General features: G+C 64.4%; 1 protein-coding gene across 3 annotated transcripts in view; it reads left to right on the top strand.

Moving 5' to 3' along the window:
• The window catches only part of BAHCC1 (BAH domain and coiled-coil containing 1), a 58,421-nt gene that overhangs the window by 14,515 nt on the left and 30,011 nt on the right, over positions 1–13,895 (top strand). For all 3 annotated transcript variants that reach the window (XR_004421328.1, XM_033090517.1, XM_033090519.1), the window contains exon 2: positions 8,232–8,411. Coding sequence is in view for 2 of the 3 variants with exons in the window: in XM_033090517.1 (XP_032946408.1) it covers positions 8,232–8,411 (180 nt within the window). In the remaining variant the exon portion in view is untranslated. The remainder of the gene's footprint in view (positions 1–8,231; positions 8,412–13,895) is intronic.

Raw genomic sequence — 13,895 nt, forward strand, 5'->3', positions numbered from 1 at the left:
GGGCTCCGGGTGTGGGGCAGGACAAGGCCCGTCTCCCCTCGGGATTTCCCCAGGGTTGGGTCTCACTCAGGCGTGTAATGGACCAGTCACACTGCTGTCTTGGGCGGCACGTGGGCTTGATAGGCAGCCCCGGGCGCCCTCTGCCCAGCTCCCCACGCCCCTCGGTGGCACAGTTGCTGAGGAATAAGGAGCATTTTCTGTTCATTGGACCCGTTGTCCCTGCCTGTCATAGCACACATCCCAAGAAGCATTTGCTGGCTTTTGCGTGTCCATCACCATTTGCCTTCCTCTCCGTGCCCCCGTGCTCTTCTGTGCACAGTACCCTGGCTTCTTTCTGCACTTTCCGCTGGTCTCCCTGCTTCGAGGGCCCCCAGCCCCGGGGTAAACCCCTGAGGCTGGGAGGTTGGTCCTGAGCCAGCCACTTGCTGAGGCTGGAGAGTGGTCACACACGGGCCTGACCTGAGGCTGGACCGGCTTCCAAGGGGAGTTGGAGCCAGGTGGCCGTGTCCTGGTGTCCCTCTGGCTACCCTGCCCCACTTACCTGTGGCCCCACTCTCTGAGGCACCCCAAGTCAGCCCACGCCTTCCTGTTTCTTTCCTGTTTTTCTCCTCCCACCCCCATTTCTCCATGGGGTTGAGTTCCTGGGACCCTGGCCTAGCCCAGGCCCCTTGCCTGGCACCAGGCCAGCTGTGGCAGGCGGTAGATGGGTGCTCAGTCCCTCACAGGCACGGCCAGCTGGATAAATGTATGGGTGGATGGATGGATAGACAAGTGGATGAACCTGCAGGATTGGGGAGACCACAGGATGGTGATGAGCCTGTCCCCAGGCGGCCTCCACGCAGCACCTGCCTCCCCACCCAGTTTGTCCTGCTGTGCCGACCCTGGAGCCTCTGCCCAGTGCAGCCGCCAATATCGCTGTCGTGGGGCTGGGCAGGAGGAGGAAGGGCACAGCCCTGGATACCGGTGCAGCACTGGCTGTGAAGGACGCTACAGCTGGGGAAGGGCTGGCCAGCAGGCAGGCTCACTGCCCGGGGCCCGGGGCACGGGGCCGCCTGAGAACCCAGTTCCTTTGGGGCCCGTCCTGTACTGGCGTGGCCACACCAGACCAAATCCCGTGAGCAGACCTGCCCAGCGTGGCGGGACCCTGTGTCCGTGTCCAGGATGCCCTCTTCCTCTCCCTGCCCACAGCTGAGACGGGCACGTCCAGGGTCAGCTCAAGGGTCTGAGTCCAGGGGAGAGGTGCAGGACAGCAGGGTAGACCCTCCAACCCTGTCCAGCTGGGCTCCCCTCTGAGGTGACAAGCAAGGCTGGGCGTATGTGTGCTTGTGTGTGCCTGCATCCATGCATGTCTGTGTTTGTGTGTGTGCATGCGTGCCCCGAGGTCCAGGCCGGCGTGCTTGCCGCCGGCTTACTTCCAGGTGGTAGGAAGGGAAGGAAGCTCCTTGCCTCTGGAGGATGCTCCTCCAGCTGGGAAGGTTTAGAGGGGTGGGGCTGACCATCCCTGCTCACTGCCCCTGGGCCCCCAGGAGTGTCCTGGAAGGGGAGGTGCTGGCCGCCTGCCAGGGACAGTGAGAGAGAAGGGAGGCAGGACATGAGAAGGTGTGAAGAACAGGAGCGGGGTGGAAGCAGCCCTCTGCCCCCCTCCCCACCCCTGCCTGCCACCCCCACCCCCTCTTGCCTGGCCCAGGGCCCCTCTGAGTCACTCTCAGCCCTGAGTCTGAGGGCGGCCCCAGTGGGGAGTGTTGGCCTCCCCCACCCCCAGCCAAAGGGCTAAATTTACCCTTTTAATAAGAACCAGACTTACATCCGATTTTCCTTTTCTTTTATTAGTTCTGGGCTGTTGGTGGTTGGGCCCATCCCCTGTCATCATTGCCTCCCCGTTCAGGGGGCCGATGGCTCAGCAACCACAAAGTTTTCCTATTATGGCCTGAGAGAGACGCTGCCCTTGGGCCAACTGGAGCTTCTGGAAGGTTCTCCTGGGCCGGCTGACAGGGGCCAACTGTGTGATGCACTCTTGTTCCTGGGCTGCCTCCGTCTCCCAGGGCTGGGCTGGCTGGGCTCACCCATGGCTTCCCGTGCAGTTCTGGTCCCCTCGTGCCTCCCCCTCTTCTCCTGTCCGTCCTCTTCCTGTGCTGGTCCTGCCACTTTGTCCAGCCACCTTCACAGAGCTGTGAATGGCGGCTGGGGCCATTGGGTGGAGCCTCAGGGACTCACAGTGTGGTAACTGAGGGGTGGCTTGTACAGTGACACCACGTGGGTGAGGGGACTGCCCTGGATCTGGACGGCTCCTGGGCCCTGAGAGCCTGCCCAGCAAGGCTGGCCGATCCGAGAGGGCTTTGTGCCAGTCTCAGGGCTTCTCCAGCTTGAGAGGCCGGGTTGCTGTGGGGAGATGGGCCTAGCCACGCAGCCTGCCAGCTGCCCCGCAGAATCCATGAGACTCCTGGAGCCACATCCAGGTCCAGAGGAATGGGGTCTTAGAGATGCAGTTTGGTGCAGACTGGAGGCCAGGGTCCTCCTTCCACCGCAGGTAGAAGTGCCACTGCCCCAGGGTGCAGAGGTGGGTGGGACCCAGGGCAGCGGTGGGCTTGCTGCCTGTCCCATGCCACCACGGGTCAGGCAGAACCCAGGCCGAGAGCCTTTTCCAGGGTCTGGGCCAGTGAAGGGACCGGGGAGGTGGAGGCCTGACCCTGGGAAACAGTGTCTTTTGAGCGCCGAGCCCCGGAGCACACTCAGAGCCAGGCGTTCTCCTCCCTGTTGGAAGTGAACGCGCAGCCTGCACCCCAGACGTGTGCATCTGGCCTGTGTGATGCCCATAGCCAGTGGGTGCCCACACCGCCTCTCTGCCCAGATGCACCGGCATGTACACACACACACCCCCCTTGTGCCTGGGCCACCCGTGGGCGGAGAGCATCCCTGGGTGGTGTCTGGGAATGCAGCCTGGAAGCTCGTGCACACCCACAGTGGGTCTCGCGTGGCAGTGTGTCGTGGCCTCTACGGCCCCTGCTGCAGCCGCTTTGTTTCCTGGTGGGGGCTGTACCACAGCAGCCCCTCCCACCAGGGCCTCATCCCCGATCCCTGTCCCCTTGCTCCCATCCTTCTGGCCCATCTGTCTGGCCGCCCACCTGCCTCCAAGCAGGCTGGACCGAGGCCTTTCCACTTTCATCCACGCAGGACACCCGGCGTGGACCTTCCTCTTTGTCCCTAATTCCCCTGGAACGAGAAGAATGTGGGCCAAGTCCACATGGTGGGTGGTTGATCCCGCCTCCTCCTCCTCTCCCCTCAGCTCCCTCTGGGGCCTGGCTCTGCTCGGGAGAGGCACTTTGGAGGCCACCTGTCCCTGCAGTGTCTCAGCCTCACCTAGTGTCGTGGGGGAGATCCAGGGATGGCCCTGGGGGAACAGGTGTCCCCCATGCCCAGGCAGGCTCTGCAGGGGGCTGAGGGAGGCACGATGGTAGGGGTGCGGGAGCTTGTGCAGGTGTGAGCGGGAGGGTGGGAGCTGGTACAGGAGGAGGGTGCTGCCGCCAGACACAGCCCAGGGAGCCCTGTGCCAGCTGCCGTTAGCTGGGCTTCCGGAAGCAGCAGGAGCGCTCAGAGCCTGGGAAGGGGCTGCTTTTCAGGAGTGGCCGCCAACCATCTCAGTGAGGCTTTTTTTTTTTTTTTAACAACCCATTTCACAGTTTCCAGAAAAGGAGGATGCGTGTCAGTGGCTCATTTAAGTCACAACAAATGCTCGCTCCACTGCGGCTCTGTGATCCCACTACTCTCCCAGCAGTCAAGGCCCTTTGCCCCTCCATCCCTCCTCCTGCTCCCTCAGCCTTCAAGCTGGGGTTACAGTGAGGAGCCAGGCTTCCCGTTCCCCAGCCCAGGACAGCCTGCAGGGACGCGGGGCTGCAGGGAGAGTGGGGTGAACAGGCACAGTGGGCGCCCGCTCCTCCAGCTCTGGGTGCATGACGTTGCTGCCAGTCAGACCTATGGGGGTCTCTGTGGCCACTGGCCTGGAGGCCCCTCAAGGTGGCACCTGGGCTCTGGGCAGGAACATCCTCAGTTTCCCTCAGGGCTGCCCAACATCTGTGGACCATCATGGCCGAGGCAGGTGAGCCTGGTGACAGGTTGGCAGAAGAAGGCCACACATAGGGCCTTCTTTTGCCCAGCTGCATACAGCCACCTCTGCCACCTACTTGGTGCTAGCTGCTCTGCACAGTGACCCTGTGAGCAAAGGCTGGACTCAGCACTCACTTGAGATTCTTGGGGTATCGGCATTCCAGCCTGGCTCCATCCAACTGGGGCAACCAGGAGGGAAGTGGCCTCCACAGCCAGGGTCCAGTTTTCGGGGCCTTGGGGTGTGGGCACAGACAGGCCTCCAGGGGTGGGGCTGTGCCTGAGAAGCTGGCCGCCAGGGGGGTGTCAACCAGCCCTCCCGGGCGAGCTGGCTTCCGGAGTGGTTTTCTCAGCCAGCCTGGGGCTCGGGCCAGGCCTCCAGCCCTCCATGTGCACTAGGCAGAGCTGAGGCTGGGGCTGCAAACCCTGGCCGCCCAGCTGGGCAGTGGGGCAGCCAGCGGGGGGCCGGTACTAGGTACAGAATGGCCCACCTCAGTGTCCCTGCTGACACCTCACATAGTCCTAAACATGAGCCATATCTCCATGACGAGAGCTGAGAGAGAACCCGGGGGGGTGGCCACCTTGACCCTGCACACTGGAGTGGACTGGCCTTATTCAAACCCCAGCCCGGGCACTTGGGACCGTGGGGCACAGGGTAACAATGCCCTATTGCTTTGTCAGCCGCTTGGCGGGCCCGCCACCTGGGATGGTAGTGACACGAATTAGTGAGGTTTGTAAAGCCCCCCTAGTGTAGACAGTGGCAGGATACGGTCTTCTGGCCCAGGGCCTAGCCTGAGAGCCCCTGTCCCTTCATGCTTCTTGGGGCTCCTAGTGTCCCTTTCCAGGCTGGTAACCGCAGCACTCAGTGGGCAAACACCTTGCCAAGAGGAAAGAAGCCTGCAGCCTGGTTCCCGGGCAGACTTGGCCATGCAGCCCTGGCCCTGGCAGGGGCCCAGGCCGCCTCTGCTCAGGCTCTGTCTGGGGCTGGCTACTTACTGGTCAGCCGGCGGGGGCTGGGGAGGTGGCAGCCAGGTTTGCCACGGCTCTGCTGGATGGGCACAGTGCCATCTCCAGACTCCTCAGAGGTGGAGGTGACAACGGGAGCCAGGATGCTGTGTCCAGGGGCCAGGAGCCGGCTGGGATGGGGAGGCTCCAGGAGCCAGCAGTCTCCCCCTGACACCCAGCACAGCAGTGCCCGCCTGGCAAGGCCTGTAGGATCCTTGCTGCTTCCAAACTTCTAGACCAGGACAGTGCAGGGAGCCGGAACCCTTCTCGGCATGGGTCATAGAGCCCCACGTCAGGGCCGGCCTGCTGGTCAGGGAGTCCCTGGAAGGACCTGTGCCTCGGGCTGGGGTTCCAGGAGGGAGAGGCCACCTAGGCACCCAAGCGGGTCTCCACGGTGAACTTCCTTGTGTGTTACCCCTCGAACACTTTACAGCGAATGTGTCAAGACGTAACATTTACGTGACAAGTCTCTTCTGTTTCAGTGCGATAGGAGAGAGGAGTGGAAACCCCCCCGGCGGCCTGCCCAGCCTGAGGTGGGACACTTGGGGCCCTGCAAGCCACCCACATGGCTGGGAGAGGCCGAGTGGTGGTGGCAGGGGCCACCCTGGAGAGCAAAGGCAGGCCCTGGGGGGAGCCCAGGACTGAGGCCAGAGGCCGGGGAGGGCTGGGCTGGAACGCTGCCTCACCCCCACACTTCCCACACTTCCCACACTCTGGGGCAGGGGTCCCTTCCTAATGCACTCAGAGAAACCAGCTGTAAGGAAGCACCCCAAGAGAGTTCCCTGAGTTGGGAGACAGGCTGGCATGGGGGAGAGACAGGCTGGCATGGGGCGAGGTAGGCCCCAGGCTTGGGGTGTCTGGCCAGCGGGAAGCACAGCCTGTCGTTGGTGTGTCCCCTGCTTCATGGAGCAGGGACTGGGTCTGGCTGAGCGGGACCCCCTCCTAGGATGGTGTCAGAACAGGGCACCCATGAGTATCCCCACCTCAGGCCAGAACGAGTCTCCGGGGAGGGGGCGTGATTCCCTAAGCCTCCCGCCCAGATCCCAGTTTAAGGGTCCAGTTGGGTCAGACAGCCCACTGCGCCTCAGGCCTGTTCCCCACATGCTCCTGCGCCTGCCCCAGCTGGGTGGCCCTTGGAAGCCTGGCTGCCCCTGCAGGGGCCCTGGGCGTGCGTGACCCTCTGAGGGAGCTCCTCTGAGCCTTGGTTCCCTGGGATCCGAGGACCAGCCAGCCCTGTGGGACTAGCCTGGGGCCTGGCCTGCTGCCCCACCGCCCTCGTGTGGGAGCACTCAAGGTGTGGGGTTCTCAGGCCAAGCTCCTGGAGAAATCCTTTATCCAGATCCGACTTTTGGACACGGTTGCTTCCCACTGTCCCTGGGAGTAGCAGGGTGGGAGGGACTTTCCTGGGAGGGTGCGGGGGTGGGAAGGCCTGAGGGACTTGGGGCGGGCCTGGGTGAGGCAGGAAGAGGCCTCACTCATCCCCCAGGCATGGCCCCCCTCCCAGGGTCGCTGGAGCCCAGCAGGGGCCGCCCTCCCTCTACTGCCCTGCTAGTCCGCCAGCCCAGGAGGCCAGCACTTCCCTTCCCAGCCCAGCGTCCCCTCCCATCATGCCTGTGGTCTGGCCGTGGCCCATGGCAGTCCCAGCCCTGCGGTCCGGGAAGTCCCTGGCTCCTGGGCCCCTTCACCCACTGCCCCTGGGTCCCCTCGGGGTCTCCCTGCGGCCTGACACGAACCACAGAGGTCAGCTTGCATCCCGGCCCGGCCAGCGCTCACAGACCCCTCCTCTTCTCCGAGGTGCCTAGGAGAGGCGCCTCCATTCACACATCCCATTCACGAACAGAGAGGAGGGAAGCTGCCAGGGTCCCGGCCGGGGCAGCCCCTCCCTCTCCCCACTCTGGCCTCCCAGCCTCTCTGCTGAGTCACCCTGTGTCTGGGAAGCTCCAGGGCCAAGCCAGGCTGGATGAGGCATCACAAATTCACAAATTCCCCCTGCCTCCCAGGCTGGGAAACCGCTGCCCTGACTCACCTTGGGCCGGGCCTGCAGCCCCCCAAGCCTCCAGAACCCCTGCACACCCTGACAGGTCCCTACCCTCAGCCCCATGGGACAGTGAGCCTCCAGGTCCCGGCTCCCCGTCCCTTGGGATGGTCCCAAGCCAGGCTCTCTGCCGGTGGAACGGAGGTGACACGGTGCTAGGATGCCCTGCCCAGGTGGGGCCGAGCAGTGTAGCCCTGGACCACCTGCCGGGTGCCAGGGACTGCTCTGTGTACTGGGTGTACCTGTGTCCTTCCTGTGCAAGGCACTGGTCGTCATGGAAACCCAGGCAGTGTCACTCAGCCTGGCCTTGGCCACTGGCCTGGGGCAGGGAAAGGACACAGTGGTGGAGGGTGCAGGTGGGCGTGGAGAGCTGGGGCGGGCGGGCTGCTGGGGGAGCCGCGAGTGTCCTGGGAGGTGACTAGCCACCTGTGACTCTGTGCCTGGTCAGGACCTGACCGTGATCACCCCCGGGGTGTTTAAAAGCACATTCTCAGGCTCCTCCTACCCTCTCCCGCCCTCTGCCTCAGTTTCTCCTCTTGTTCACCAAGGATGTGGCACCCTAGTTTGATGAGTCAGTTAACTGGACCTGGGGAGAAGCTTGAAGACCTCACTCTGGGGAAAGACCAGACCCCAGTGCCACCAGGGGGTGGCTAGAAACTGTGGGGCCGGCAGGGCTGGGCTCTGCTGACCCTGGGTCTTTCTAGGAACTGTGGGCAAAGCACTCGGGCAGGTCTGCCCGCCATGCAGCCTGGGAGAGTCAGCCCTGCCTCCTAGGAGAACGGTGCATGGAGCAGTTTGTTCCCTACAGGCTCTGAACAGGACCTGGTACCTGGTTGGTAGGGGTGGAGTGGGGTGAGGGACATGGAAATGACAAAAGTGCCATTCTTGAGGGTTTTGCAATAACAGGAGGACACCAGGGTCTCCAGACCCCAAGCATAGCCATTGGGCTGTGTGGGCAGCTGCTCCCACTGGGCTTCCTGGATAGTGGAAGACAACAGCCTGGGGGGCTTAGGGCCTGAGAGGTACCCGCTGAAGGGCTCCTTGGAGGGGACGCGGTGCCTGCCCACACTGACCCTTGCCCCTGTGTCCACAGCCAGCAGCCGCCTCGTGGGGACCACTCCGGCCTCCCCTTTCATGGGCAGCTTCCTCTCCGGCAGCCTGGGCTCCGCAGCCCCTGCGCACCCCAGCGGCCCCAGCCCGTCCCCCTCGGAGCAGGCCTACCGGGGCTCCCACTCCGCCACCTCCCAGATCTGGTTTTCACACTCCCATGAAGGTAAGTCAGGGTCTGGGCTCCTGGCAGCCCCTGAGGCCGGAGCGACTGACCGTGGTGCCCAGGGCCAGTGGCAAGGCCAGTGGCTCCCCCGCTCTGGCCCGCGAGACCCTGCCAAGCACTCTGGCGAGGGGCTGTGTCCCTGCCCTGGAAGCCCCCATGGGAGAGGTGGTAATTGGTTGGAAACGGGGTGGGCCTCTCTAGGCAGCGGTCCTGGCCAGATGTGCACCACAGATGAGCAGAGAGGGAGAGGTGGGAGTGGGTCGGGAGGGCTCTGGGGAGCCGGGGAATGTGGGACACAGCTGGGCTGGCCGGGCCGGGCTGTGCCCACTGCCCCAGACTTGGGGAGGCCTGGGTTCCAGATGTGCCAGCTGGGAGGGAGGGGCGGGGAGGAGACAGCTTGGTCAACATAGTCAGGCCGCCACCCCAGGGGCCTGGCCTAGAACAGAGTCCTCCCAGGCCCAGCCTCCCCACGGCGCATAACCCTGCACACACAGTAGATGCCTCATCAATGCAGGTGGCTCGCAGGCCACCTGGTTGGCAGAAGGGCTCCTAGAGGCCATTCGAGGACTCTGGGGCTCCCTCAGTTTTCCCAGGGCAGGGCACCCCCCCAGTTCGCTGCTGTCTGTTCAGTCCCTTGGTACTGTGACGTGGATGGCAGCCTTGGGCCCCAAAGTGACCTGTGGTTGCTGGTATCCACTCAGCCACCTTGTCCCTCGCAATGTAGGAAGGGTTAAGCCCGGCGGCTGGCACGTGGAGCGGTAATTGCAGTTGGCATCGGGCACAGAGGGCTCTCCGCTCCTGGCACTGGCACCGTTGTAACTCAATGACTGCTGAGCGGCGGGCGTGTGTTTGCAGAGCACGGACCCACACACCGCACCCGCCGCCTGAGTTGCAGGCAAGGAGATTAGCGCCCAGCACTGCTGGACAGCGAGAGAAACCTCTCTTTGTGCAACAAGAAAGGGGCTATTTTCCAAACAGGACAGGTGACGACTGAGGGACAGTTGTTAAAATAATCTGGGCTGTAAGTGCCGTGCGGAGCACACATGTTGGGCCGGCGATAAGGACTGGCTCTTCCCTGGTAGAGGGGAGGCCCCTGGCCCTGAGGACCCTGGTGGGCAGCGCAGGCTCCCTGGCCCAGACTCACCTCCGCCGCCTGCTTCCTGAGCCTGTCCTCTTAGCAGCCTCCCCAGGGAAGAGCACGTGTGCATGGTCTAGGCCCTGGTGTGGGGCTTCCCTGGCCAGCCGTGGGTGGGCCCCACGCGCTCCTGGCACTGTTCACCCCTGCCCCTTCCCGCCCCTTCCATCTTCTGTGTCTGCCGTCACACGCCTGGCCCTGGCAGGAGCCCCTGGCTCCCAGGATGTCTGCGGGAGAGAGGAGTGTGGCTGAGCATGGGGGAGCAGGCAGAGGCCTGCAGTGGCCATGTGGGACCACCTCAACCGAAATAACGGCTGCTGCCCCTCCCTGGCCCAGCCACAGGTGCGCAGGCACACCCAGGCTGACTGATTTGGTTTCCCTCCTTGCAGCGGTGGGCCCTGGTTGGGGCCTGGGAGTGGCAGCAGCTCTGTCCCACCTTGGGGACTTCGCCAGCAAGGAGGGCGGTTTGTGGGCAGCGCCACCTGCCCTGGGGCCCTGGAAGAAGGTGCTCCTGTCCTGCCCCTCTGGGGGCAGCTGGGAGTGCAGGGTGGGTGGCAGCCTGCAGACGGCACCCTCAACGGCCTCCTGCCACTCACTTCCCCTGAGCCAACGGCTGCCTTGGTGGAGGAGCTTGCAGCCTTGGGGCACCCCACCGCCCTCAGCCGCAGCCCTAGAGAAGTCCCAGCGAGCTGGGTGGGAGGCCGTGGGGGGTTGGCACTGTGGCCTGTGCCCTCTCCTGCTCCCGCCTGTCCTGCCTCTAGGAGAGGCAGCTCCTTAGAGCTGGGCTTGGAGGCAGGGCTTGGTGATTCCACCCCTGAGGATGCCCCGAGGGCTAGCAGTCCGTCCACCCAGCCCTGAAACGCCACTGGCGCCTCCGGGGTGGACATGCCCACAGTGTAGTGGGGGAGAACTCACGTCATGGAGTGGTGGGTGTGGTGGGCAAGTGCAGGTGGACACAGGACAAGGGGAGGCGGGATGCGGCTTCTGAGCTGCCCACCCAGGCTCCAGAGCAGGCAGCGGAAGAGGCGTGTGGGGGAGTACCCCCACCCTGCCAGGTCCCACCTGAGGGGAGCGAGTGTGTCTGTCCCAGGGACCATAACAACCACACACAGCTTCCAGCTGTGCCTCCGTTTACCCCCTGGCTGTGTCCGCTTCTCTGCCTTCAGTTCAGCTTCCCCGCCCCGGGATCCCCTTCCTGCAGGGGATCCCCTGCCCTCCACCCTGCCGTGTGCCTGCTGCAGCCTCGCTCCCCGGCAGGCAGGCCACGTGGTGCCGGCTGCCTCACTGTGGGCTCTGAGTGGAGAGGCCAGCGGGCGGGCGGGGCGATCGAGTGGCAGTCCTGGCTGGCTGCCCTGGCAGCATGCCTGGCTGCTAGTTTGACTGGGTGCCAGCTGGCTCCCCGCATGCCGGGGCCTGTTTCTCTGCCGTGTGTATTGGGGGGAAGGGGAGCACACGACACGGCCGGAGAGTGGGGGCCGACAGGCGCGGTGGGCTGCTGGGCGAGCTGCTCAGAGTCTGGCTCTCACCCTGGTCCGTCCGCTTCCTTCCACCAGCCCCAGGAAGGGCAGGAAGGCAGGTGCCCCACAGAGCCTGGCCAGGGCTGGGCCTCTGACGGGTTCTCATGTTCAGGGCAAGGAGGCCAAGATGGGGGGGCCAGGTGTTGGGGAGGGGCCCAGCTGCCCCCCACTCCAGGCAGGCCCCCCCTCTGTTGGTGGACCCAGCCTGCCATGTGGGGACAGCTGCCAGAGTAGGGGCCAGCACTTCCTGCTTCCCTGGGGGAGCAGCTGGCGTGCAGGGGAACCTCCCTGAACATCTGGCTTGGGGCACAGCCCATGTCCAGCCCTCAGGCCTCCTGGCCTCCCAGGCTCACCAAGTGAGGGGTCCTGCCAGAGGCTGGACGGTCCCCTCTGGAGCTTAGGGTGGGGGTGGGCGGCGGAACTGGTGGGGGTAGGGGTGAACCAGTGTCCAGCCAGCCTGCCCCAGTGGGTCAGGTCCAACAGGGGCAGGGCCCAGCACAGCTGGTCCTATTGTCAGGGAGCTTGGCCCCCTCCCTCCCCACCCCACCCCCCAGCTGCCTGGCTGGGACCACCCACAGACTGATGAAAGGCCATTCTGTTGCTGGGGGCTCAGCTGGGGAGGGGTGGGAATGGAGCTGCTGTGCTCCGCGGCCTGGCCTACTCATGGTCTCTTGTGCCACCTGGAGGGGGAGCCTTGGGCCGCATTGGGTGCCCGCGCCAGTGCTGGCCCTCAGCCTGGCCAGCCCGGCTGTGTGGGCCACACCCACTCCGAGGCCTCTCCATCAGCCTGGACCAGGCTGTGGTGGGGAGAGGGGCTGCACCCAAGAGCCACGGGCACCCCTCCAGCTTCCCCAAGTACCGCCAGCTCCCCTCTGTCCCTTCAGACCTCAGGGCTGGCAGAGACGTCTAAGAGTGAGCAAGAGACAGGAGAACATCTGTGGCTGAGGCCACAGCCAGCGTCCACCACCTCAGTGTGGCCTCAGGTCCTCCTGGCTCCAGCAGCTGCATCTTTCGGACGTGTCCAGCAGGGCTCTCTCCAGCCCCCTCACCCCCTCAGAGGCTGGTCCCTGCCCAGGACCCAGTCCCTTTCCCCCAGATCTTGTCGGCTCCGCCCTCTCCTGGCCTTTTTCCTGGGTGGCTAGAATGGCCTCTGAGTTCCACAGCACCACTTACCATCACCCCCCGCCCCGTGCCCTCCCCTCCAGCCCTCGCCCTGCCTACCTGTCCCCCACCCAGGGAGGGACATCAGGCTGCTCTGAGATGTGGGGACAGGCCCAAGTTCCCTGGATCCCAACACGGGGCTCAGGACTGCCCTGCCAGACAGGCCCCATGCAGCCAGCTTCACCGCAGCCACAGGGGGGCCTGCCTCCCGCCCTCCCCACCTTCCCCTCAGGGTCCCAGCCTCCTGCTGCCCCTCCTTCACAGCCCAAGCCCCAGGTCACCCCCATTTCCCTCCTGTGCCTGCACTTGTCTAGGGCAGTTGAGGGCTGGTGCCTGTGCTGATGACTGAGGGGGCCAGTGCCCAGCAGAGGGCACTCGGCTAGTCCCACCTGCCCAGCCTGGTTCCTGCAGCCGCAGGTGTTCCTGAGGCAGGGGCCCTAGGTCCAGTCCGCGGCTCCAGGTCAGGCCAGCTGGCACATCTGTGGCACTCAGGGTGACTTCATTTTATCCCATTCCTGACCCTGAGATTTACTTCTCCCAGCAACATGGTTATGTGGACAGCTGTTCACCCATTTTACAGATGAGGAAACTGAAGCTCTGAAAGGTGTGTGATAGGGTTTGAATGTTGAATCCAACTGGGAGGCTGTCCTCTCTTCTCCCCTCCAACCGGCTGCCCCGGTGTGGGCACCCCTGCTCTCTGAGCCACGTTTCCCTCAGCCTTCCCTGTGTCAGGAGTGGGTGTCTCCCTTCCCCAGCTCCCACTGTTCCCAGGGCCCGAATGCTCACAGCATGGGTCCCTGCCCACACCCAGGCAGTCGTGGGCCTCAGGACTCTGCTGTACAAGGCCCTGGGCCCCTTGCAAGGGGCATCTTCACAGCCCAAGAGCTGCATTAGCCTCAAGTCCACGACACCTGGCAGGGAGGCTGGGAGAGCCAAAGTACCTCTGAGCCTCAGTTTCCCCATCTGCAAAGCTCATGTAGCTGAGTGACTGTTCAGACCCAGCGTGATCCAGGCACTGCAGCAAGCACCAACTGGGGGTCTCGAGCACTTGCCCGAGCCCTCTCTGTCCCCGCACGTCCCATGCGGCAGCTGTCCAGTGCTGGGCCGGGGCCCTGGGGCTTCCCAAGGTTGACATTTGTAGTGGGGGCACATGTGTGGGCAGCCACTGGTCCGACTGGGCAGGAGAAGGAAAGGCCGGCTTCGCTGATATGTGCCACTCACTTGTGTGGGGCTGGCTCAGTGCATTTCTCGGCCCCAAGCCCTTGGGCACCCCCAGGCACGATGACTGGTGTGTGTCCAGTGTGTCCTACCCAGCTGGCTTAGAGGCCAGGAGTTCTGGGCGGGGTGGGGCGATGGTGGCCTCTGGCAGTCAGAGCTTCTGTGTGGGGTGTTGGCAAAGGTTTTGGGGGTCATACCAGCTTGCTCCCGGCTTCAGGCTGAGATTCCCAGCTTGAGGCCTGCAGCAGCCTGGCTCAGTGCTCCCTAGCCCTCAGGCCCCGATTCCCTCCCAGGGGGCCTCTGCCAGGCTCTGCATTTCTGCTCTGCCGGCCAGGCCTCACTCCTCCCTGTGGAGCGTGTGCCAGGAGCCTGGGACTCCACGGATCGCCCGAATCCTGGGCAGGCTGCCCGCTGCTTTTGCTCCAGAGGCGCCCGCGGGAGCCTGGCACTTTC

The sequence above is a fragment of the Rhinolophus ferrumequinum genome, chromosome 21 (assembly GCF_004115265.2).
Source record: "Rhinolophus ferrumequinum isolate MPI-CBG mRhiFer1 chromosome 21, mRhiFer1_v1.p, whole genome shotgun sequence".
Classification (NCBI taxonomy): domain Eukaryota; kingdom Metazoa; phylum Chordata; class Mammalia; order Chiroptera; family Rhinolophidae; genus Rhinolophus; species Rhinolophus ferrumequinum.